This window comes from Engystomops pustulosus, chromosome 5 (genome assembly GCF_040894005.1).
Source record: "Engystomops pustulosus chromosome 5, aEngPut4.maternal, whole genome shotgun sequence".
Lineage (NCBI taxonomy): Eukaryota > Metazoa > Chordata > Amphibia > Anura > Leptodactylidae > Engystomops > Engystomops pustulosus.
The window spans coordinates 189,844,219-189,870,033 of record NC_092415.1 but is presented as its reverse complement, the minus strand read 5'-3'; the positions used below and the strand labels follow the sequence as shown (position 1 = coordinate 189,870,033).

The following is a 25,815-nucleotide window of genomic DNA, read 5'->3' as shown; positions in this document are numbered from 1 at the left end:
CTAGACAATCATTAGGAATAATGGGTGGAAAGCCTCATCTGTCTAGATATCTCGCAGTAATAATTGACTTTTTGGTAGTACATTGGGCCACTGAAAGTTTAACTTTTTGGAAACAATGAAGCAATAATGGTAAACACATGTCAGACTTTGTCTGGACGCTTAAAGCTTTCCCCGTTTGCCTTTGATCACAGACTACGATTACAAAAATCATCACGCAGACTCATATGAGCGATGGCTTTTTGAACCTTCATGTAAATAACCTTTTTTTTTTTTTACATATTTTTGTGGAGATCAATATCAAGACTAACAAATACAGGTGTCCACTATTTTATGTATTACCGTAAATGGAAACTTTAAGGGTCAACGCTATCAACATTTCTAAGTAAATATAACAAGCGCATGAAGTTCATGAAGTCTTGTCATAACTTTAAAGGTTTGAAACAGAAATACAAAAGAAAAACCCAAGCAAAGCATTCAGCGCCATGTGCACATTACCAGAAACACATGACGGCTCCACCGCCCTCATCCAGAACCTCGCATGCCACGGGCAGAAGTAATACGAAGATGTGGGAAGGGGGGCAATTGCTCTGATAGAGATGTAACAGCTGCTGAAGCGCATCTTGTAACAATCTTGGATTTGCTAATGTATTATCCCATAGGAGGTGGTGTTCTGAACCAAACCTGGTACCAAAGAGAAGCGCATGGTTTCACTGGGTTTTACCTAAACATCAGTACTTAATCAGGGCTAAAAAATGCATCTCTCGACATCATGTAGAAGTCTTGAACCCTTAAAGAAAATCTATCAAAATCCATCCCACGAGGTGTCTATGTTCCACCCTCATCATGCCTGATGAAAGTTCTGGTCCGGAGCAGAAACGCATCGCAACCTTTATTTCTTTTAAATGTCATTTTTATTTTATTTAAATAAAAACTCATTTTATCCAATGCCGGATTTCCGAGTGGGTTGCAAAGCGCCGTTCCTACCTTCTCTTATGGGTCACACATAATACGCCCACACGTATTTAATCATGACATCTGCAGATTACGATATAACACGACATTTGCGCTCTGTTTTGTCTTATTTGCATCTATACTATCCTGCTGGGGTGTTGGAGATCACAGCTCGACCCCTTACCCCAGGTCTTTTTGACTATGTTCCACCCTCGGCATTAGTCATTTTTCTCTTGAGAAAGGGGTACTTTTTCCCCGAAACGTGTTGTGACTTGTTATTCAATAAAATTTTAATTTCCACTTCTGAGTGCGCCATCCAATTGGACCACTACCATACGCATTATCCTGATATACCAGGGACACTTTCTCATAGATCCACCGTGACTGTGGTAATCTTCTTATATTTCTTATCTATGGCCTCCTTCCTTCTAAAATCAATGTTTAAAATTATGCAGACGGCAGGCTTCGCAGACAAGGGACAAAGTTATTTGGTAGGAGGATCAAAGAACCTTGTGGGGGTGGAGTAGCTGTGCCGGTTAGCTTCAGCTCCGGCTACTCCACGCCCCAGTAGACTCTTTAGAAAATGTACATATTAGCTAAATAAAAGTTATGAAAAGATTGCCGGGACATCACGTCCTACAGATGCACCTACCACCCGATCTACCTTTATAGATAGATCCGTGGTGGTAGGTTTCCTTTAATATCAATATACTAGGAATATAATTAGATAGAAATTTCCTGAACTACTTCTTAGTTACTCACTGCACATATGTAACCAGTATACTTTTATTTTACAGATGGAGCAGACGTGTGAAGAAATAGATGAGATGTTTAGTAATCTACTAGGGGAAATGGATCTGCTAACCCAGGTGAGTCTTCTCAATAGTAGAGCCATACAGTCACAGATCAGCCCTCACAATCCCACATTTGTTCCTGTTCCAAGCTGAATGTTCCATGTGGAGACTTTCCAGACTGGATAAATATTGACAAAGTGGATTTCAAAGGAGATAAATTGGTCCAGTCTGTTTGGCCTCCTCTCCAATTGTGTGAGGAACAGTCCATGTGACATCACAGCAGCTCACTGTAAGGAACAGCTGTATCTCAGCCCCAGGAACACAGATTTACTCCAAGATTAGACCAAATTCTTCACAAGTCTCATCCTCGATATGTCAACAAGTATTGTTGCCTTTGTGAACAAGCAAAATGCTTAAAAACTAATTTATTTGGCAAGAACTTACATGTTCCAAAACCTCAAGACAAATTTAGTATGAATGAGTATACGTGACCTACAATATTCCTGCTATGGGTTAACTCATCCAGTAGTGGACTAATATAGACGTTTGTGTGGCCACCCGGGGCCCATGATCATCTGAACCAATCACCAAGTTTGATACTGCCCTCGGGGGCACATTTACTTAGCCGGTCCAGTCGCGATCCCGCAGTGCGTTGTCCGATGCTGATTCGGGTCTGCCGGGATTCACTAAGGTCGGTGCGCCCGATATCCAGTAGGTGTCGCTGCTGCGTCGAGGTCCGCCAGAGTTCACCTGCTTTTTCCTGGTGCATGTGAATGCTGATCTTGCGACACAAATTCTTTTTTAAATTCTGCGGTTTTTCCGAATCCCTCGGGTTTTTTCCGACGGCCATGGTCCCAGATTTCTGTCTCGTGAAAGCCGGTGCCGATGCGCCACAATCCAATCACGTGCGCCAAAATCCTGGGGCAATTCGGCACAAATCACAAATATTCGGGAAACCCGACGAAAATGCACGATTCGGACCCTTAGTAAATGAGCCCCACTGAATCCTCAACACATATGTATACAGGAGCTCTTTTAGGATTTTGAAGGTCCTCCAGAGGTCCTCAAACTGTAGAAATAAAAGTACACAGTAGGGACTTCCTAAGGTAATGGCCTACAATTTAGAGACAGCTCAGGACTCATTGCCATCTTAATCCGCCCCTGAACTTGTCCCATTGTTTTGTATAAATATTGGAAGACACTTTTCTGGTGCCTTCAACAAGTAATCCAGGAATCAAAAAAAGGTGTTTGGTTTTTTTCTTGAAACAGCGCCACAACTGTCCATAGTGTGGTATTGCAGTATTTCTCAATCCAGTTAATTGAGTTGAATTGCAATACCGGGCACAGCCTATAGAACAGGCTGAAGTGGACAATTAAGGGAAAGGGGGCTTGGCCCACAGAGTTCGGTCCAACTTTCTGTAATGCATGGATGTATTTCTTCTAAATGACATCCACTTCACTTCTATTGTACATTTCATCCGGTTAGTAGATTCTGCTGAGGCAAACCCACTCTGATTCAACCTGTGATATCACCAGCCTAAGGGGGTTTCTAACTATATACTCCAGCCGCCACTCCATTACTTTACCTGGACTTCCTAGGGAAGTTAGAAGTGAACATGAAGCACTTGGGAGCACTTGCCGGTTGACAGCTGTGGATTCCAGTAGTATATTATAAGATGGGTGGTTTGAGGTGTAGCCTGGATCCCAAGACTTCTAGGAGGCCCAGTGCCACCTGAACCACCATGTTTGATGCTGTCCTGTAGGACCTCCAGTCCTGAAAAGCTCATACATTTGTGCTGGTTCTCAATGAAAGAAGCTTTTCAGTTCCTAGAAAAATCCTTTAACTGAAACCCCAATACAAGGGAGTCCCTAACCCCTCCTTTCCCATGGGGTCAGTAAATATCAAACCATTACATAAGATTTGTGGGGGGTCCAAAATTGTTACAGCCCAAGGAGCGTGGTAGTCTTAATCCACCAATGATGGATTCAAATGCTAGGTCCCCCATCAATATTTTGCCCATCAGGCCAGTTTGTTCTATACCACTATGCCAAGGTATCTAGTGTGCCATCTCTGTAAGGCCTGGCTGCTGATTTGTTTTGGAGGCACCTCAATGATCCAGAGAATACAAGTTTGGCAGTGTTGTCCCCTAAGCAAATTCAACGCTAAGGAAGAACATCCTACAGAGGAAACTTTAAACTTTAAAGTGGACTTAGCAGTGATTTTCCATGACACAATAAGGGCTAAGTCTAAAACGAATCCCCAATACGCCACAAGGGCCCAATTGTGCAAACTAAAAATGGTTGGGGAAGAGGAAGTGCCCTAGAAATTCAGTAGGGGTAATACACATCTGGGCTCTTGTGGATTCATTTATTCATATGTGTCCTGCTGAGAATCAATGTCTCATACCTTACTACACATGTGTATGGGGACCATGCACTATGAGGGCTCGTGCCAGCGTGTGATAGCCCCTCCACAGCCAGATACATCAAGAGACTAAGGCCGCAACCTCCCTTCACACCCCGCCACGTCCCCCTGGCATGAATATTTGCAAGTCCTAGCTATAAGATAGCATTGGCGATTATTTCAGCGCTTCTACGCAACTGACGCGGCTCAGAAGTGCACATAAATATCCCTCATTGTGTTTATAGTTTATCAAGATTTTCGTCTCTCACGTTCACATACAAGCCGCCTTTACTCCACCCTCGCCACGCCTCTTTTCTTGAAAGAGCCAAAGGGGAGGGGTTAAAACTTTTTGACCAATGGAAGTAAAAGTAGACAGAAACATTTATTTGATTTCATTTGAAAGGTGATTTACACCTTTTTGTAATCCAGATCTGGCTTTAAAAATGTCCCCCGATGTGTATACAACAACAACGTTAACCTAACTTTGTTTTCATTCTATGTTTTTACAGAGCCTGGGTATAGAGAATGACCCCCCTATGAACGCCTTTAACACAGACAAAGAGATTAACTTTTCCTTTGGTTTCAAAGACTTAAATGGTACGAACTGTTTAACACTAGGACCACATTCACACTCAGAATTCTGCTATTGTATAACAAGATCCAGGTTCGGAACTTAAAGGGGTATTCTTATCTGGGCATTCACATTCAGTTTCATTAATCTGTCAGGTATATACATTTCTTCAATTAGAAATTAATTTTTTTTTACCTGTGTGAAGATAATTTTTCATAAATGTAGTGATACGGTGCCTTAGAACTGTGTCCTTGGATACGACCACCTCTGCTGGAGTGATTGCACAAAGAAACAAAAGGTTCCTGTATATGAAATGTTCGGGAGCTACTGCATGTTCTGCAGCCATCCTGTCATTATGATCTCTGAAACCAGATAGTTAGGCAGGACTTAGTAGTGCATGTCTGGCCACCGCTGCCAGAATGTGAGGTGGTCGTATCAGAGGAAGCTATCTCGTTTCTAAGCGACAACATGGTTACATTTATGAAAAATTATCGTCACACAGGAACATTTTTTTTAATAACATCAAATTGAAGAAATGTTTACATATGGCAAATGTTAATGCTCTAAGATAATTAGATTTTTCCATTACTATTCCGTGGCTTGTGTTCCACTTCTGGTTTTACAAATACTGATACAATATGCTGATGTCGGAAAGATAAAGGTTTTATATGTCTGATTATTTCACAGAGTCACTTAACGCCCTTGAAGAAAATGATTTTGACGCTCTAATGGCCGATCTCGTGGCCAACTGTGAGGATGACGAACTGAAAGTTAGCAGTCAAAGCTCCTCCCACACTCCCCTATTTCCTAACGCAGATACCCTAAATAATTATTACCCTAATTGTGATTACTTGGCCACTGGTTCCATGGATGACCTGTCTTCTCTCCCACCTCCACCACCACAGAGTGCATGGGAAATGGATCTTCCACCTCCACCACCTGATCCTGAAGAACCCAAGCCTCAGGTAAAACAATAAAGCGCAAAGGGGGCCCTTTTTTCAATTTTTTAAATGGATAACCACATTACATGGATTGATTAAGATATTGTAGTACTGTAATGAATCAGTTATGCAAAATTATGTGGTAGAACCCATGCTTGACTATCACTCTACTTACTCAAGGTAGAACCCTTGTACTCGTGATTACTGGAGGTCCAAGTGGTGTGATTTCCACTTACTTGGATTGATATTAACATATCCCTTTAAACTTCAATTCTGTCATTGGGGTTTATGATAACTTAAGGCAAAGGCATAATAACATCAACCATACAGTCCATCATGACTCAATCTATAATAAGACTGTAATGCGGGCTCTGTGAATGGACAGGTGATGTAGACAGTGCAGTGGGCTCTGAAACTAAACCCCCTTCCCATTTGCCCCTGACTTATTGCTTACCATAAGTGCTAAGGGACAACTAGTGGATGTTACCTTCCTGTGCCAAAGTGCAAAACACTGAGATGAAGACAGGCCAGGTGAGAACCAAGAGTGAAAGATACAGTACAAAATCACAAGTAAAAAGGGTAGTCAGAGCAAAGGGTCAAAATTCCAAGATACAGAGTATAGAAATAACAGGATACTAGGAGCTCACTATAAGTCTATAGCAGGCAAGACCTTATGTGGTGGAGTACCAGTGCCAGGGAGGGAATGGACCAGAACTCTGAAATCCAGACAAGACAGAACAGCAAAGGATTAATGTGAGAGGAGAGAGAGTCAGTAACAGTGGGGATAACTATTGATGAACAAGAGCAGAGCTGCAGAAGACTGACGGTTGTGGTGCAAAGTCAATCAAAGCTGTCAAAGAAAGGAATACACCAGTGTTCACACTTATAAAAAGAAGCATGGACAGACAGACAAATCAGTGCATCCTCCGCCGTGTTTCACAGACAGAGGATGATATAGGCACCTATGTAACAGAGACATGCAGAATTTTACATTATTATGGGTTACTGGACCCGAAATGAGAATGCCCTTGTTGTATTTTTAGAAACTGTCCCATCAGTCAGACTCCTGGTCACCATTTGTCCACCACTGATAACGACATCACATGTTCCCCATTGGGCTCCTGCTTTATTGCGTTTTGCATACAAGGCTAAAGTATAGTCAGAAAGAGAACTGAAAACAGCAGTTATAGCAGACTTTGTAGTCTCATGAGGAAGTTTTCGGAAATATTTGATAATATAGATATTTTTCTTAATGGGTATTATATTAAGTCATCCCTTAGTTTGCATGTTATGTAAGATGTTTAGTGTCTCTGGAAAGGGAAAATTATTTCACTTTTTTTGTGGCATTATTTGTTGTAGGAGGAAGAAGATTCAAAAGCCAAAGCTGACAAAATAAAACTTGCTTTGGGCAAAATGAAGGAAGCCAAAGTAAAAAAAGTAAGAAAAATATAAACTTCATATGGAATGTATCACCAATGTTATTTTTCACTCTTGTTCTGTACATGATGATGGAGGCTGAAATGTCCACTGAGCTCTATTTAGGGAGGTAATTTACAGCAGTCCAATTGTAATATGAAGCAATAATCTAGAGGCAAATCACTGAGGTCTAAAGAGAGTTTCTTGATCTGCTGTGTCCACCTATCCCACTAATAGGGGGTCAGTGTTATCTATACAGAGGTCATTGTACAGGGAGGGGGGAGGAGGAGATAAGCTGTGACATCATCTATTGTCAGTAGTGATGTAATGATGGGTCAGTGTTATCTATATAGAGGTCATTGTACAGGGAGGAGGAGGAGATAAGCTGTGACATCATCTATTGTCAGTAGTGATGTAATGAAGGGTCAGTGTTATCTATATAGAGGTCATTGTACAGGGAGGGGAAGGAGATAAGCTGTGACATCATCTATTGTCAGTAGTGATGTAATGAAGGGTCAGTGTTATCTATATAGAGGTCATTGTACTGGGAGGGGGAGGAGATAAGCTGTGACATCATCTATTGTCAGTAGTGATGTAATGATGGGTCAGTGTTATCTATATAGAGGTCATTGTACAGGGAGGGGGAGGAGATAAGCTGTGACATCATCTATTGTCAGTAGTGATGTAATGATGGGTCAGTGTTATCTATATAGAGGTCATTGTACAGGGAGGGGAAGGAGATAAGCTGTGACATCATCTATTGTCAGTAGTGATGTAATGAAGGGTCAGTGTTATCTATATAGAGGTCATTGTACAGGGAGGGGAAGGAGATAAGCTGTGACATCATCTATTGTCAGTAGTGATGTAATGAAGGGTCAGTGTTATCTATATAGAGGTCATTGTACAGGGAGGGGAAGGAGATAAGCTGTGACATCATCTATTGTCAGTAGTGATGTAATGATGGGTCAGTGTTATCTATATAGAGGTCATTGTACAGGGAGTGGGAGGAGATAAGCAGTGACATCATCTATTGTCAGTAGTGATGTATTGATGGGTCAGTGTTATCTATATAGAGGTCATTGTACAGGGAGGGGGAGGAGATAAGCTGTGACATCATCTATTGTCAGTAGTGATGTAATGATGGGTCAGTGTTATCTATATAGAGGTCATTGTACAGGGAGGGGGAGGAGATAAGCTGTGAAATCATCTATTGTCAGTAATGATGTAATGATGGGTCAGTGTTATCTATATAGAGGACATTGTACAGGGAGGGAGGAGGAGATAAGCTGTGACATCATCTATTGTCAGTAGTGATGTAATGATGGGTCATTGTTATCTATATAGAGGTCATTGTACAGGAGGAGGAGGAGATAAGCTGTAACATCATCTATTGTCAGTAGTGATGTAATGATGGGTCAGTGTTATCTATATAGAGGTCATTGTACAGGGAGGGGGAGAAGATAAGCTGTGACATCATCTATTGTCAGTAGTGATGTAATGATGGGTCAGTGTTATCTATATAGAGGTCATTGTACAGGGAGGGGGAGAAGATAAGCTGTAACATCATCTATTGTCAGTAGTGATGTAATGATGGGTCAGTGTTATCTATATAGAGGTCATTGTACAGGGAGGGGGAGAAGATAAGCTGTGACATCATCTATTGTCAGTAGTGATGTAATGATGGGTCACTGTTACCTATATAGAGGTCATTGTACAGGGAGGAGGAGGAGATAAGCTGTGACATCATCTATTGTCAGTAGTGATGTAATGAAGGGTCAGTGTTATCTATATAGAGGTCATTGTACAGGGAGGGGAAGGAGATAAGCTGTGACATCATCTATTGTCAGTAGTGATGTAATGATGGGTCAGTGTTATCTATATAGAGGTCATTGTACAGGGAGTGGGAGGAGATAAGCAGTGACATCATCTATTGTCAGTAGTGATGTATTGATGGGTCAGTGTTATCTATATAGAGGTCATTGTACAGGGAGGGGGAGGAGATAAGCTGTGACATCATCTATTGTCAGTAGTGATGTAATGATGGGTCAGTGTTATCTATATAGAGGTCATTGTACAGGGAGGGGGAGGAGACAAGCTGTGAAATCATCTATTGTCAGTAATGATGTAATGATGGGTCAGTGTTATCTATATAGAGGTCATTGTACAGGGAGGAGGAGGAGATAAGCTGTGACATCATCTATTGTCAGTAGTGATGTAATGATGGGTCAGTGTTATCTATATAGAGGACATTGTACAGGGAGGGAGGAGGAGATAAGCTGTGACATCATCTATTGTCAGTAGTGATGTAATGATGGGTCATTGTTATCTATATAGAGGTCATTGTACAGGAGGAGGAGGAGATAAGCTGTAACATCATCTATTGTCAGTAGTGATGTAATGATGGGTCAGTGTTATCTATATAGAGGTCATTGTACAGGGAGGGGGAGAAGATAAGCTGTGACATCATCTATTGTCAGTAGTGATGTAATGATGGGTCACTGTTACCTATATAGAGGTCATTGTACAGGGAGGAGGAGGAAATAAGCTGTGACATCATCTATTGTCAGTAGTGATGTAATGATGGGTCAGTGTTATCTATATAGAGGTCATTGTACAGGGAGGGGGAGTAGATAAGCTGTGACATCATCTATTGTCAGTAGTGATGTAATGATGGGGCAGTGTTATCTATATAGAGGTCATTGTACAGGGAGGGGGAGGAGATAAGCTGTGACATCATCTATTGTCAGTAGTGATGTAATGATGGGCCAGTGTTATCTATATAGAGGTCATTGTACAGGGAGGGGGAGGAGATAAGCTGTGACATCATCTATTGTCAGTAGTGATGTAATGATGGGTCAGTGTTATCTATATAGAGGTCATTGTACAGGGAGGGGGAGGAGATAAGCTGTGACATCATCTATTGTCAGTAGTGATGTAATGATGGGTCAGTGTTATCTATATAGAGGTCATTGTACAGGGAGGGGGAGGAGATAAGCTGTGACATCATCTATTGTCAGTAGTGATGTAATGATGGGTCAGTGTTATCTATATAGAGGTCATTGTACAGGGAGGGGGAGGAGATAAGCTGTGACATCATCTATTGTCAGTAATGATGTAATGATGGGTCAGTGTTATCTATATAGAGGTCATTGTACAGGGAGGAGGAGGAGATAAGCTGTAACATCATCTATTGTCAGTAGTGATGTAATGATGGGTCAGTGTTATCTATATAGAGGTCATTGTACAGAGAGGGGGAGGAGATAAGCTGTGACATCATCTATTGTCAGTAGTGATGTAATGATGGGTCAGTGTTATCTATATAGAGGACATTGTACAGGGAGGGGGAGGAGATAAGCTGTGACATCATCTATTGTCAGTAGTGATGTAATGATGGGTCAGTGTTATCTATATAGAGGTCATTGTACAGGGAGGAGGAGATAAGCTGTGACATCATCTATTGTCAGTAGTGATGTAATGATGGGTCAGTGTTATCTATATAGAGGTCATTGTACAGGGAGGGGGAGAAGATAAGCTGTGACATCATCTATTGTCAGTAGTGATGTAATGATGGGTCAGTGTTATCTATATAGAGGTCATTGTACAGGGAGGAGGAGGAGATAAGCTGTGACATCATCTATTGTCAGTAGTGATGTAATGATGGGTCAGTGTTATCTATATAGAGGTCATTGTACAGGGAGGAGGAGATAAGCTGTGACATCATCTATTGTCAGTAGTGATGTAATGATGGGTCAGTGTTATCTATATAGAGGTCATTGTACAGGGAGGGGAAGGAGATAAGCTGTGACATCATCTATTGTCAGTAGTGATGTAATGATGGGTCAGTGTTATCTATATAGAGGTCATTGTACAGGGAGGAGGAGATAAGCTGTGACATCATCTATTGTCAGTAGTGATGTAATGAAGGGTCAGTGTTATCTATATAGAGGTCATTGTACTGGGAGGGGGAGGAGATAAGCTGTGACATCATCTATTGTCAGTAGTGATGTAATGATGGGTCAGTGTTATCTATATAGAGGTCATTGTACAGGGAGGGGGAGGAGATAAGGTGTGACATCATCTATTGTCAGTAGTGATGTAATGATGGGCCAATGTTATCTATATAGAGGTCATTGTACAGGGAGGGGGAGGGGATAAGCTGTGACATCATCTATTGTCAGTAGTGATGTAATGATGGGTCAGTGTTATCTATATAGAGGTCATTGTACAGGGAGGAGGAGATAAGCTGTGACATCATCCATTGTCAGTAGTGATGTAATAGTGGGCCAGTGTTATCTATATAGAAGTCATTGTACAGGGAGGGGGGAGGAGATAAGCTGTGACATCATCTATTGTCAGTAGTGATGTAATGATGAGTCAGTGTTATCTATATAGAGGTCATTGTACAGATAGGGGAGGAGATAAGCTGTGACATCATCTATTGTCAATAGTGATGTAATGATGGGTCAGTGTTATCTATATAGAAGTCATTGTACAGGGAGGAGGATGAGATAAGCTGTGACATCATATATTGTCAGTAGTGCTGTAATGATGGGTCAGTGTTATCTATATAGAGGTCATTGTACAGGGAGGGGAGGAGCTACGCTGTGACATCATCTAATGTCAGTAGTGATGTAATGACGGGTCAGTATTATCTCTATAGAGGTCATTGTGCAGGGAGGGGGGAGGGGATAAGCTGTGATATCATCTATTGTCAGTAATGATGTAATGACTGGTCAGTATTATCTCTATAGAGGTCATAGTACAGGCAGGGGGAGGGGATAAGCTGCAACAACATCTATTGTCCTTAAAATTGCTAGATATAGAACTTTTTTCAAATATAAAAAACTAATTTAACTTAAAGAATAGGAATCAAGTAGATATTAAGTATAATGCATACCAGTGGATTTGTTGCTTCTACATGCAGTAACAGTACTATGGGATTATATATGTGGTATAGTTTCTATGCATCACACTTACAACTGTGTTCACTCTGCACTTGATATGATGGGTGATGCTCAGCTGTCAGCTTGAGCTCATAAACCACCCACCAGTAGTTGATCCGAAGCTTCAGGAAACATCTGCAGCAAAATAAATCTCTGACACTGATAGAAATAGAAAGATCCGTTATAGTGTCTGAGCTTCTAACACCAACAGTAGGAAGTGGCGGGCTAACTATACCGGTGGTGGGAGGTCACCATGGCCAGGAAGAAGTATCTCACATATGGGAATAGATTAGGTCATTAGTATGAAAAAGGAATGGGAGGCTCAAATTCCCTTTATAGCTATCAAGGGATAGTAGAGAACTTGCTTATCATGAAGGCCCAACCACATGGGCTGAAATCCAAACACCACGAAAAGTATAGGGGTGGTTCTTTTTTTGGGAGGTTTTGATATCTACAGTAGAAGTTAATTCATATAGAAATTAATGCAGGCGAATAATAGGCAAAGTCATCATTTAACATATTCCTTTACCGTCCCTATAAATAAAAATGAGAACTAATGTCGTTCAAAAAACCCAAATTTCACAACTTTTTACTGTTTTCTTTAAATTGTCCTGTTTGCAATAGTACGCCTCATTTACTTACTGTGCTAAAGTAGAGTTTTGTTGAAGCTCCCTAGAGATTAGCACAACTCTAGGTCTGATATCTGCCCAAAATCACCGAGAGATATGGTGTAGTTCTACTGGACCTTCTTAGCTCTGCTGCATTAAGAGCTACTTAATATGGAAAACCCAATGGGGGCCTAGGGTCAGGGTGGTAACTAAAGCATACTTACCCTAAAGTCTGGTTCCTGTACCGTTTCAGTACTTCTGGTTTGCTGGCCTGCACCCAGGCAGAAGTTTCTGAAGGGTCAGGCCAATGATAGGCCTCCTTGATCAAGTGACTTCACTTCCTTTGTTGTCTCTTGGTCCAAGGAGGCCACTCATTGGCTGACGCAAGACCCGTGGCCAGATCATAGCAGTGTGTGAACAGGGAATGGGTTACCGTTAAGTATGTGTTCTTGTTTATTCCCCAAAAATTAGAAATGTGGAAGCAGACCCTGCCTGTTTGGGTCATCAAGCAACTCAAGCATGATCCTGAGGTTTGTGATTTCATCCATCCATCTGAAAAAGGGGCATTATTTTGATAGACTCACTCAGTCACATGCAATAGAGATCTGCTGTGCCGGAACAATACAGGGGCTCCTTGTTACCCCATATTTTATCTTAGAGCACCTTCTTCATGTCCCCTACAATTTATTAGTAATTTGAAGGCATTGAATTAATTTGTACAGTCAGTCTCATGGAAGTAGGAGCCTATATCAGGGTAACAGAGGGCCATATTACATACTGGGGTTTAATATTATGTCTATCCTTGGTGGTGCCCCTAATCTAACACAGTTGGCATTATGGTTAGAGGGTCTCATTGTTAAACTAAAACGTTGATGATCTACAGAGATCAGTAGAATTTGACAGGTTAGCTCCCTAGGACTTAGTTACTTTTAGGTTAAGGACTTTTACGTTTTATGTCAACCCTAGTACCATGTCTCTACACATGATATTGATGAGGATCTAGAAGTTGGGAGACGTTCTCTGTAGAGCACCCAGTCCCTCGTAGGACTCTCTGCCCCTTAGTTTGTAGATATTATAACTAGTATTTCTGTCTTTAGCGTACAATATATTGTTGCCTTGATTCGTTCACAGCTGATTGTTAAGGTTCACATGACGGACAGCAGCACCAAGACCTTGATGGTGGATGAACGTCAGACTGTCCGTGAAATATTGGATAACCTGTTTGAGAAGACGCACTGCGACTCTACAGTGGAGTGGTGTTTATATGAGGAAAATCCTGAGCTTCAGATTGGTAAGTGTTTGGGTAATCGAGAGATTTAGTGCTGCATGTATTTAGGTCTCCAGATGTTGGTGGAGGAGGACCACTTTAAATTGTTTTGCATTAAGGATTTGGACATTGATCTATACTTAGACAGGTCACCAGTAGCAGATTGGTGGAGGTCTCACAACTAGTTCCCATTATGATCACCTTTGATTTCCAGAATGCTCCTCCTTAACAGAAAACAAACAACAGAAACAAAAACTCTGAAATGAAAATATGAACTGTGCTTGAACTTACCGATCATTGGATCCATGGGAATCACGGATCTTATCTTTGTTAGTCCCAGGAGGGCCACGATCCAGTGATAAATGCAGTCTTAGACAAAGGCTGACCACAGCCTGGAGCGCCGGAGATGCTCCCTCATTACATAATTATACATGGGGCCCTCCTGAGACTATGAAATCCCCAAGGATCCAACGATGAGCCTGAGGTTAAAAAACACTTTTTTAAAGTGGTCGATTTCATTAAAGATTTCATATAAGATTGATAATTTCATATAAGATTGATAAACTAGCCTTGGATAATATAACACTTCCCCTTATAGAGCAGGATTATAATATAGATAACATTATAACAATATCAACCGATCTTCATTTGGTCTTCCAGAGAGATTTTTTGAAGACCATGAAAACATTGTGGAAATCTTATCAGACTGGACTAGAGACAGTGAAAACAAAATTTACTTTGTGAAAAAGTCTGAAAAATATGCTGTGTTTAAAAACCCTCAGGTAAGTGCCAGGTATTAATGTGTCCAATTTCTGACATTGGTTGATGCCAGTCGATGAATTTTGTGTCCTACACCTAGTTTGTGCTATGGATTGGGGCTAAGGATTGAGTGCTTGGCCCATCACCTTCCCGTGGCTTAAAAGGGTTTTTAAGAATCCTGGAAAGCTCCTTGGCAGCTGGGGCAGGAGTAACCATAAAAAAGAAAGTGTACTTACCCTGCTCCCTGCTACCAGCATGGTGATGGTCTACCGGTCTTCTATACTGACTGCACAAACATAAGTGCCAGGTGTCACATGACCAGCTTCAGCCAAACAATAGACTCCTCAGAAAACGGGATGTCACTTTCTCTTACGTCACAAGTGACATTTTATTGTTATAAGGAGGCCACTGATTGGTCAATGCAGGTAAAGTGACCCCTGACATTTCTAGCAAGCAGTACCTAAGGTACCCAAGTGCATTTAGATACTGTAAATTAAAGCAGGTCAGTTTCTAGGACATTTGGCCAACAGGGTAAACCTCAAAATTTGCACCCCATCCCAAAGTTATGTTGAAAGTTGTCACAGAACCTGATGATTTGCACCTCAGCTGCTGTGGAGCCTCATACTACTCACCACAGCTGCTCCAAGACATCACAATTACCAGAAGAAATGCAGCTGATTTGTAACAATAGAGACATTTACATGTTACAGTATTAGGCTACATTCACACTGCCGTTACCCACCTGTACCGTACCGGGCAATGGCAGTGCACGGGGAGCTCACCCCCGCCCCTCTCCATAGGAAGTTATGGCGCACGGCGCCTTACTATGTACAAAGATAGGACATGTCCTATCTTTTTCCGGGGTACGGAGCGGTACGGTGCCGCACGTGTAGGGCACCATGCGCCCATTGCCGTCTATGGGGGATGTATATCGGCCGTATATACGTGGGCCGTATGTACGTCCCCCATACATCAGTGTGAATATAGCCTTAGATAAATGCCCATCGACTGTGCGGGACAATGCTGGAGATCTCCTCAATGTCTGAAGATACAAGAGGTTTCTAAACAGTACAATAATGTAAAACATACAATGTCATGCGATGACCCCGAAGTCATCCTATAGAATAGAAACATCTAATTAGCAGATTAAATAACATAAGATATAAGCACTTTCCATATATATTAACAATAGACGGGCACAGGAGACTAAACAAACAGGTGTCGGCCGGTGATGGATCCCACCTGTGGACGCAGGACATGTACTAAGGAATATTTATTATCTAAGATCAGACGCCTCCAGCGCAATGAATCACAGATGATGAATGTATACATATATCATGTTAATTTTGCGCATTAGGAATTCAGGGGCTGCACAATTTAGAAAATACATTGGAGATCCAAATTAGAGAACAACACACAATTTCCTAAATGTTAAGGTCAATGTGAAGTCTTAGGTGAAGATATCATAACACAAGTAACATAGGAGTATTTTAAAGAGAACCTGTCAAGCAAATTCATCCACCCAAAATAAATACCTAAAGGGAACCTACCACCACGAATCTACCTATAAAGGTAGATTTGTTCTTCCTACCCAAAATCTTCGGCGCACAGCTCCTTGTAGCTGCGCGCCCTTGTCCAACAAACCCGCCGTCTGCACTTGCGCAGAACAGCAGGCCCCCCCTGCACGTTCACTGCTCCGAAGCCGGAACTGCACAGACCAGGGCACAGTTCGTCGGACGAGGGCTCGCAGCTACGAGGAGCTGTGCCTGAAGATTTCAGGTAGGAGGAACAAAAAGACTACTGGGGCGTGGAGTAGCCGCGCCCTGTAGCCTGAGCTCCAGCTACTCCACACCCCAGTAGCCTCTTTACATAATTTACATATTACGAGAATAAAAGTTATCAAAAAAGTGCAGGGACGTGAGGATTAGTACTTAAAAGGTCATACTTCCAGGCCTCTTCATACTTCTAGGCCTCGTCATACTTCTAGGCCTCGTCATACTTCCAGGCCTCGTCATACTTTCAGGCTTCGTCATACTTCTAGGCCTCGTCATACTTCTAGGCCTCGTCATACTTCCAGGCCTCATCATACTTATAGGCCTTGTCATACTTCCAGGCCTGGTCATACTTCTAGGCCTCGTCATACTTCTAGGCCTGGTCATACTTATAGGCCTCGTCATACTTCCAGGCCTGGTCATACTTCTAGGCCTCGTCATACTTCTAGGCCTGGTCATACTTATAGGCCTCGTCATACTTCCAGGCCTGGTCATACTTCCAGGCTTTGTCATACTTCCAGGCCTCGTCATACTTATAGGCCTGGTCATACTTCCAGGCCTGGTCATACTTCCAGGCTTTGTCATACTTCCAGAGACATCAGCTGATCTACAGAAAGTGCCTGACTTAAGAACAACCAACTTAGAGTTACAAACTTACCTCCCTGCCAGGGCCGATTCTAGCATATTTGCTGCCTGAGGCGAATATTAAAATGCTGCCCCCCCCCCGCTCCCTGTTAAGTAAATGCTGAAAACTTTACTAACAATTAACAACCCTACAGACAGCTCCCTGACACTGTGTGACTGACTACAGGATCTGAGAGGCATTAGTGGAATCTAGTACCTTATAGATGACAATCTCTTCCATCAGCAGGACTTTATTCCGGGTTCTCCAATCCATGACGTATCACTGCTGAGGTCACAGCCAAATATCTTCAGCTCCGTGCAGCATCTCCACCCGGCGTCCCTAAAAATACCACAGTCACTTACAGTATAAAGTCTCCTGGAAAACAACACTGCGCTCCTAAATAATATATACCCCTCACAACACAACTGACCGCACGCTACCCCACATATAACACATCCCTTCATTATATAGGGATAAAATCTATATACATATAATATACTGTATCCCATATACAGCCCCTGCAGCTAAGTAATATACTGTACCCGATATACCGCCCCCCCCAGCATAGTAATATACTGTATCCCATATACATCCCCCCAGCTTAGTAATATACTGTATCCCATATACATCCCCCCAGCTTAGTGATATAGTGATATATAATATATACAGCACCCCCCAGTATAAAATGATTCTGGCCCCATATAATATATACTGAATCCCCCCCAGTATAAAATAATTATAGCCCCAAATAATATATATATAGCATCCCCCCCAGTATAAAATAATTATAGCCCCAAATAATATATATAGCATCCCCCCCCCAGTATAAAATAATTATAGCCCCAAATAATATCTATAGCATCCCCCCCAGTATAAAATAATTATAGCCCCAAATAATATCTATATAGCATCCCCCCCAGTATAAAATAATTATAGCCCCAAATAATATCTATATAGCATCCCCCCCAGTATAAAATAATTATAGCCCCAAATAATATCTATAGCATCCCCCCCCAGTATAAAATAATTATAGCCCCAAATAATATCTATATAGCATCCCCCCCAGTATAAAATAATTATAGCCCCAAATAATATCTATAGCATCCCCCCCCAGTATAAAATAATTATAGCCCCAAATAATATCTATAGCATCCCCCCCCAGTATAAAATAATTATAGCCCCAAATAATATATCTATAGCATCCCCCCCAGTATAAAATAATTATAGCCCCAAATAATATCTATATAGCATCCCCCCCAGTATAAAATAATTATAGCCCCAAATAATATCTATATAGCATCCCCCCCAGTATAAAATAATTATAGCCCCAAATAATATCTATAGCATCCCCCCCCAGTATAAAATAATTATAGCCCCAAATAATATCTATATAGCATCCCCCCCAGTATAAAATAATTATAGCCCCAAATAATATCTATAGCATCCCCCCCCAGTATAAAATAATTATAGCCCCAAATAATATCTATAGCATCCCCCCCCCAGTATAAAATAATTATAGCCCCAAATAATATATATATAGCATCCCCCCCAGTATAAAATAATTATAGCCCCAAATAATATATATATAGCATCCCCCCCAGTATAAAATAATTATAGCCCCAAATAATATCTATAGCACCCCCCCCCCAGTATAAAATAATTATAGCCCCAAATAATATCTATATAGCATCCCCCCCAGTATAAAATAATTATAGCTCCAAATCCCCAAATAAAATATACAGAAACCCCCCCCCCCGCCCCTAGTATAAAATAATTCTGGCCCCAAATAATATCTATAGCATCCCCCTAGTATAAAATAATTATAGCCCCAAATAATATCTATAGCATCCCCCCAGTATAAAATAAGTATAGCCCCAAATAATATCTATAGCATCCCCCCCCAGTATAAAATAATTATAGCCCCAAATAATATCTATATAGCATCCCCCCCAGTATAAAATAATTATAGCCCCAAATAATATCTATAGCATCCCCCCCCAGTATAAAATAATTATAGCCCCAAATAATATATATAGCATCCCCCCCAGTATAAAATAAGTATAGCCCCAAATAATATCTATAGCATCCCCCCCAGTATAAAATAATTATAGCCCCAAATAATATATATAAAGCATCCCCCCCAGTATAAAATAATTATAGCCCCAAATAATATCTATAGCATCCCCCCCAGTATAAAATAATTATAGCCCCAAATAATATCTATAGCATCCCCCCCAGTATAAAATAATTATAGCTCCAAATCCCCAAATAAAATATACAGAACCCCCCCGCCCCTAGTATAAAATAATTCTGGCCCCATATAATATCTATAGCATCCCCCTAGTATAAAATAATTATAGCCCCAAATAATATCTATAGCATCCCCCCCCAGTATAAAATAATTATAGCCCCAAATAATATCTATAGCACCCCCCCAGTATAAACTAATTATAGCCCCAAATCCCCAAATAAAATATACAGAACCCCGCCCCTAGTATAAAATAATTCTTACCCCATATAATATCTATAGCATCCCCCCAGTATAAAACAATCATAGCCTCAAATAATATATATATAGCATTCCCCCCAGTATAAAATAATTACGGTATAGCCCCAAATAATATAAATATATATTGCATCCCCCCCAGTAATAAAGAAATAATTATAGCCCCAAATAAAATAGCATTCCATAATCCCCCCCCCCCCAGTTTAAAATAATTCTGGCCCCATATGATATATATATAGCCCCCCCCCCCCCCCGCAGTATTAGTTATTAGCCACAATTAATTAAATACATGAAAAATAATAAAAATCATACTCACCTGCAGGCAGCTGCTCCCTCGGCGCGCGGGTCCCGTCCTCACGCGGCTCTTCCGGCAGCCGTGGCTCCGCACAGTGACACAGGCGCATGACGTCATGGCGCCTGTGTCACTGCTTAGAACGGAGCGACGCAGCTGCCGGAAAGGCGCTGCGTCGCTCCGCATATAAATCGCGCCTGTGTCTTAAAGAGACAGGCGCGATTTATTTAGCTGGTGGGCGATTCGGGCGTTAATGGACGCCCGAATCGCCCACTTTAGAGCGGCGAATTTCGCCGCCCTTTACAGGGACCCGCATTCTGCCGCCTGAAGCGAGATTTTCATCTCGCCTCATGGCAGATGCGGCCCTGCTCCCTGCCCCCTGTGACCTTTGGTGAATCTCTCTGGATGCTGGTAATTTACTGAACTTTAGCCTCAGGCTGGAACTGTCAACATAGAGGTTATGAAAGTTGTCTGGAATGAAGCTTTATTCTTAGTCCTTGGCCCTAAATTATGAACAACCATAATTTAGGGCCAAGGGATGGAAAAAAAAACTTTGTCTGGAGTTACACTAAAATATACCAATTCCAACTTACATACAAATTCAACTTAAGAACAAACCTATAGGGGGAGACTTATCAAAAGGTCTGAGAGTAGAACTGTTCTAGTTTGCTCATGGCAACCAATCAGAGCTCAGTTTTAATTTTATAAACAGCTGTGGGAAAATTAAAGCTGAGCTCTGATTGGTTGCCATGAGCACCTAGAACAGTTCTGCTCTCAGACACTGCTGATAAATCTCCCCCATAGAACATATGCTGTACATAACCTGGTAACAGTCTTTATAGGGCTCCAAGCACAGTGACACTTTGGTATTAGATTATTGCCAAGTGATTCCTCTAACACATAGTGATTGACCTAAAAGGAGAACCTTTTCCAAGGGAATCTGTCAGCAGCCTTGACCATACTTAGCTGCAGATAGTGCTAGGTTGCATTTATATAGCGCTTAGCGTGTTTTGTTAGTAGCAGCAAGACTGTGAAAAATGTATTTAGTGCATATTCCTGTATTTGGAGCACTGTTGTGTGGGATCTCTTCAATGTCCTGCTGCATAGCCCCTCCCACTTCTGTATTTGGCTTCTGATTGAATCTTACAACAGCTACTCAGGGTGGAGGGGCTCTGCAGCAGGACAGTGAAGAGAAATCACACACCAGTGCACCACAGAGCTCTGAATCCAGCTACAATCCTGGAATATACATGCTTTTTACAGCCCAGCTACTACTACCAACAAACACAAAGCTATGGTTACAGATCTCACACTGTCTGCAAATTTGTATGGTCAAAATATCTTACAGCTTCACTTCATGGAAAGCCTACAGCTTAAAAAAAAAATTTTGGTATTGTTTTTCTACTTTTTGTGACCTGATCATTATGTATAAACCTTTGTACATATATGTTCTAGAAGAGAATGTCTGCCCAAACTCCGTGGATCCTTGGATTTGTAGAGGGTCACCTACCCTGTGCATCTATCATTTCAAAAACCGTTGTCCCGTTGACTGGCAGAAGTCATGAGGAGGCTTAGAGGATGGACAATTGGGGGGAAATTTATTTATTGTAGGGCACCTCAGGAGGAGTTGTCATTCCCGCTTCTGCCATTTGTAGGGGTTCAAGTAATAAGACATTTATCCCCGATCCAGTGGGGATAATGAAAAACCTGTGCAGTGGTTTCAGGGGGGTTCGGATCCTTTCCTTGAAGTAATTTGGATGTCCTGGTGCCATCTGTCTAGAGACATTGCCTCTGCAGTATTATTTTTAGTGTTTGGCTTTGTTGTTGGGGATATTTGCCGCAGTAGACGGAGTCATTACCCGTCATTAGATGCAGTGTGTGCACGCGCCTTCTGTCTGTGTTTTCCTGAGCTCGGCTCCCATCCAGCGCAATATAAACAGTAGTGTGGAGCGTAATAAAAGCGTGACGCTATGATTGGAACTGTCTAAATATTTTTCTTTCTGTGCCCATAGCGCGATGGTTGGCCCTTACGACTCAAGGCTTTATGTATACTACATGTTCTCAAGGCTCCTCATCTACCACCCAGAAGTCGGCTTTGACATCTCAATGAAGTCTTACGGATTTTGTCTTCAAATGTCATGTATAGTTATACCCCCGCCCATGAAACTATAAACTGAGATATGCTCCATTAAGTAGTACAGGCCTACAAACTGTTAATAATCCTGCATGTAAATCGCTCCCATGGGACTATTTCCAGCCTCTATGTGAACAACCACTTTTGGGTGGGGTTTACACAAATGTAATGACTTATAAAGTTGTAATAAGCTGGAGTGACCAGCAGGGGCGGAGTAAGACCACCATGGGCCCTGGGCTGTATGGATATTAAGGTCCCTACAAGTCTGCAATCACTTCCTACATCTGGTACTAGAATCAGCTTCATGGGAAATGGAGGAGGAGTCCCTTCTGCTGCTTTCAATCTGTGGTTTCAGGACCTTTGGAGGACTTTCAAAGGTCCTTAAATGGCTCATGTGTACATGTGTATTGAGAACAGGAACTGGTATGAGGATTTCATGGGGAAAGTCCTTCTCAGTATAAAATTTGGTAGGTGGTTCGGGTGGTCATGGGCCCCCTAGAAGGCTTGGGTCCCAGGTTACCATACAAACCCACTTCATAATGATCCACTACTGATGGCCTGCAGAATTTTTTTGATATAATCATTGCAAATAGGGATCCAAAAGTTAGTCCAAAAGTTTATGAAACTAGTCGTAGGCTAGGGACATGTGATCCGGAATCACTGTGGAATATCCGCAACCATTGAAAAAACTATTTTTAAAAAATGAATCAAAGTAGATCAGATGTCTCAGCACGGCCACCAGGTAGGACCCCCTGACGCGTTCATTTGTAAGGAAAAGGCTCTTGTAGAATAAGCTTATTCCTAAATGTATCTTACAGCATCTCCGGTTACTGATTATGGAAAAATCTATGATCAAGCAGAGGGACAAATAATGATTTGCAGGACGGAGCATGTGAGATCTCTCCTGCAGCTGTAATTCATTGAAATACAATTATATCCCTGGAAAACTGAGGTTATGCATGAAATGTATGGTGGTGACTTCCACCATTAAGATATTATATAAAAACAGAATATAATATGATATATGGACACTGATTGCATGGATGTACACAAGCATAATCAGTAGGGTATTTGTGGAAAGACCATAAAAACTGACCATAATATCAAGCGATTATGACCAAAAACAGTTACTTTGCTAGGTTTTGGTTTTTCATGTCAGACTATGCCTTTGGTACAACAGTGAGCCCTTCCCCCCAGGCAAAGTCGGACTGAGGTCCCTAAAAGAGGTTCTCCAGTGACATACAAGTTAGCCCCTATCCACAGGTTAGGGGCTAACTTGATAATTGGTGAGAGTCTCCGTGACGGGACTCCCATGGATCTCGAGAACGGAGGTCCGTTGTACCCTGAGATGAAGAGTGCAGCGAGTCGCGCATTCTCTGGCTGCTTTATTCATCTCTATTGTGCTGACAGATATTGCCGAGTACAGCGCTCAGCTATCTTCATCAACGTCATAGAGATAAATGGAGTAGACAACACATTCGTGACCAGCTGCTCTCTTCAATCCAGGGTACGACGGACCTCCGTTCTCAAGATCAATGGTGGTCACATCACTGAAACTCCCACCAATTAGAAAGTTACCCCCTATTCTGTGGATGTCATTGGAGAACCCCCTTAAAGGACATCTACCATCAGATTTACTAATAGTAGATGTCCCAAACTTACTTGCTCATCTCATCTGTCAGGGGATGATCTCACTTTTATGAAGTTCTGGGACATTGTTCTAAAAAAGACTTTATAAATTTATTCAAATGAGCTGGAGACGCTCAGGGCTGCTAATATATGCACGCTCATCAGTGTTTATGGTGCATGGCCCTGCCCACCAATCCCCTGAGGTCATAATCGGTGGGCGGAGCCAGGTGCCATGAATATGGAGGGGCGTGCATATATTAGCAGGAGGCGGAGCCGTGAGGCACTCGGGGGACGTAGCCCTGAGTGTCTCCGCCTCACTTGAATATCTTTATAAAGTCTTTTACATACATGTGCAAGCAGTTTGCACTAAAAAGAACACGCTAAGTCAGACAGAAAACTGCTGCAGGAGCCAGATTGTGCAAAAGACATGACTTATATCTTGGAAATGGCATAATGGACTAAAAAAATTAAGGTATACAGGTTATCCCCTACTTAAGGACACCCAACTTACAGACGACCCCTAGTTACAGATGACCCCTCTGCCAACTGTGACCTCTGGTGAAGTCTCTGGATGTTACTATAGTCCCAGGCTGTAATGATCAGCTGTAAGGTGTCTGTAATGAAGCTTTATTGATAATTCTTGGTCCTGTTACAGCAAAAAAATTTTAAATTTTGAAATAAAATTTACAGTTTCGACTTACATGCAAATTCAACTTAAGAACAAACCTATGGACCCTATCTTGTACATAACCCGGGGACTGCCTGTATTGGAAATCACAATTCATTCCTCTACACAATGGCTCCAGCAGATTATAATGTGTGGGGGAGATTGTAGACTCCCACTTGGCCCGTCCATGTATTCGCTTGGTGGCGGTGGTAGACTCCCTCTAACGATACTGAATAATTTACAATTGGCCTAAAGCTTTCAGAAGACCTTGATACTAGTACACAAAACATGTCACAAATAGATTAGATTAGAAATGAAGTAACGAGCCTCTGGTTGTACCCCACATTATACAATGACTCATTGCTAATGTATTCATTTCCATGGGCAATTAATCAGCCATTAATATAATTCATTAGTAGAATCCAGTATTAGATGCCTACAGAACTACATATACATCATATTACATACATGACAGCGGAAACCTGTGTACAGAAGAAACTCATGCAAAAAGGGAGAGAACATACAAACTCTTTGCAGATGTTGGCTCTGGGACTTGAACCCAGGTACCCAGCGCTGCAAGGCTGTAGTGCTAACCACTGAGCCACCGATTTTTATGTGAAAGTTACTTTTTCTTGACCGTTGCTTGTCTGGTCTAAACTCACGGCTTCACACTGATCTATGTTGCAGAAAGTTCTAGAACTACCAAGGTTTTATTGTTCTATTGTCTGTGTATACTGTGAGTACTGGAGAGTGGTTGTAGTAATAGTTTAAGGACTCGCTGTATTATCACATTACGCTGATGCTATTAGATTAGTTCAAGCGACAGACAAGCTGGAAAATGCATTTGGCACTGAGATACTGCCCCAGCCTGAAAATGGCCCAATAAAAATTAGTGACCCATAATACAATTTAAACAGCGGCTATGAAACCGTGGTGCAGTTGAAGGCCTCAGTTTGTTTTTAGGAAACCCTGTTAGTAAACCGCTTTAATTCCCCATAAAATGAAGATGGATGAGGGTCATTAGGAAGGGCAGGATTCTGTATTTCAGTGTTAAAATTTCCCGTTATTGCCGCAGTCACTGGAGTCATTTCTGCATGACAAGGCCATAGTGAAGCCGCGCTCCTCGCTGCTGGGGTCCGACTGCTCCGAGACATTAGGTAACTGAACACCGGGACAGCTGCAAATAATCAGCACCGGGTCAGGAAATGGGAATCATTTAGAAAACTACACAGGTATTAGATATTAAGATACAAACTGTGAGAACATGAGGGATAAGGAGATTCATCTCTTCCCATTGCAAACAGCAAGTCTGATCCTAAGGGCTTTCTACTGAGAGACAATGGGGAAATTTCACAATTAGGGGCTCATTTACTAAGGGTCGCAGTTCACACTTTTGTCGGACTGTTCACATTTTTTCGGGGATTATATGGCCTGCACAGGTATTTAACAAGTGTCTGCGCTGAGATTTTGGCGCACACGATCCATTTTTGGCGCAGCTGCGCTGGCTTCCATGTGACCATTTAGGGGGCGTCGAAC

General features: G+C 41.8%; 1 protein-coding gene across 1 annotated transcript in view; it reads left to right on the top strand.

Annotated features, from left to right (window-relative positions):
* The window catches only part of APBB1IP (amyloid beta precursor protein binding family B member 1 interacting protein), a 75,633-nt gene that overhangs the window by 28,895 nt on the left and 20,923 nt on the right, over window positions 1-25,815 (top strand). Inside the window, exons 2-7 of the mRNA XM_072154863.1 lie at window positions 1,749-1,820; window positions 4,659-4,746; window positions 5,408-5,685; window positions 7,021-7,098; window positions 13,760-13,919; window positions 14,556-14,677. Of these exons, the coding sequence (XP_072010964.1) occupies window positions 1,749-1,820; window positions 4,659-4,746; window positions 5,408-5,685; window positions 7,021-7,098; window positions 13,760-13,919; window positions 14,556-14,677 (798 nt within the window). The remainder of the gene's footprint in view (window positions 1-1,748; window positions 1,821-4,658; window positions 4,747-5,407; window positions 5,686-7,020; window positions 7,099-13,759; window positions 13,920-14,555; window positions 14,678-25,815) is intronic.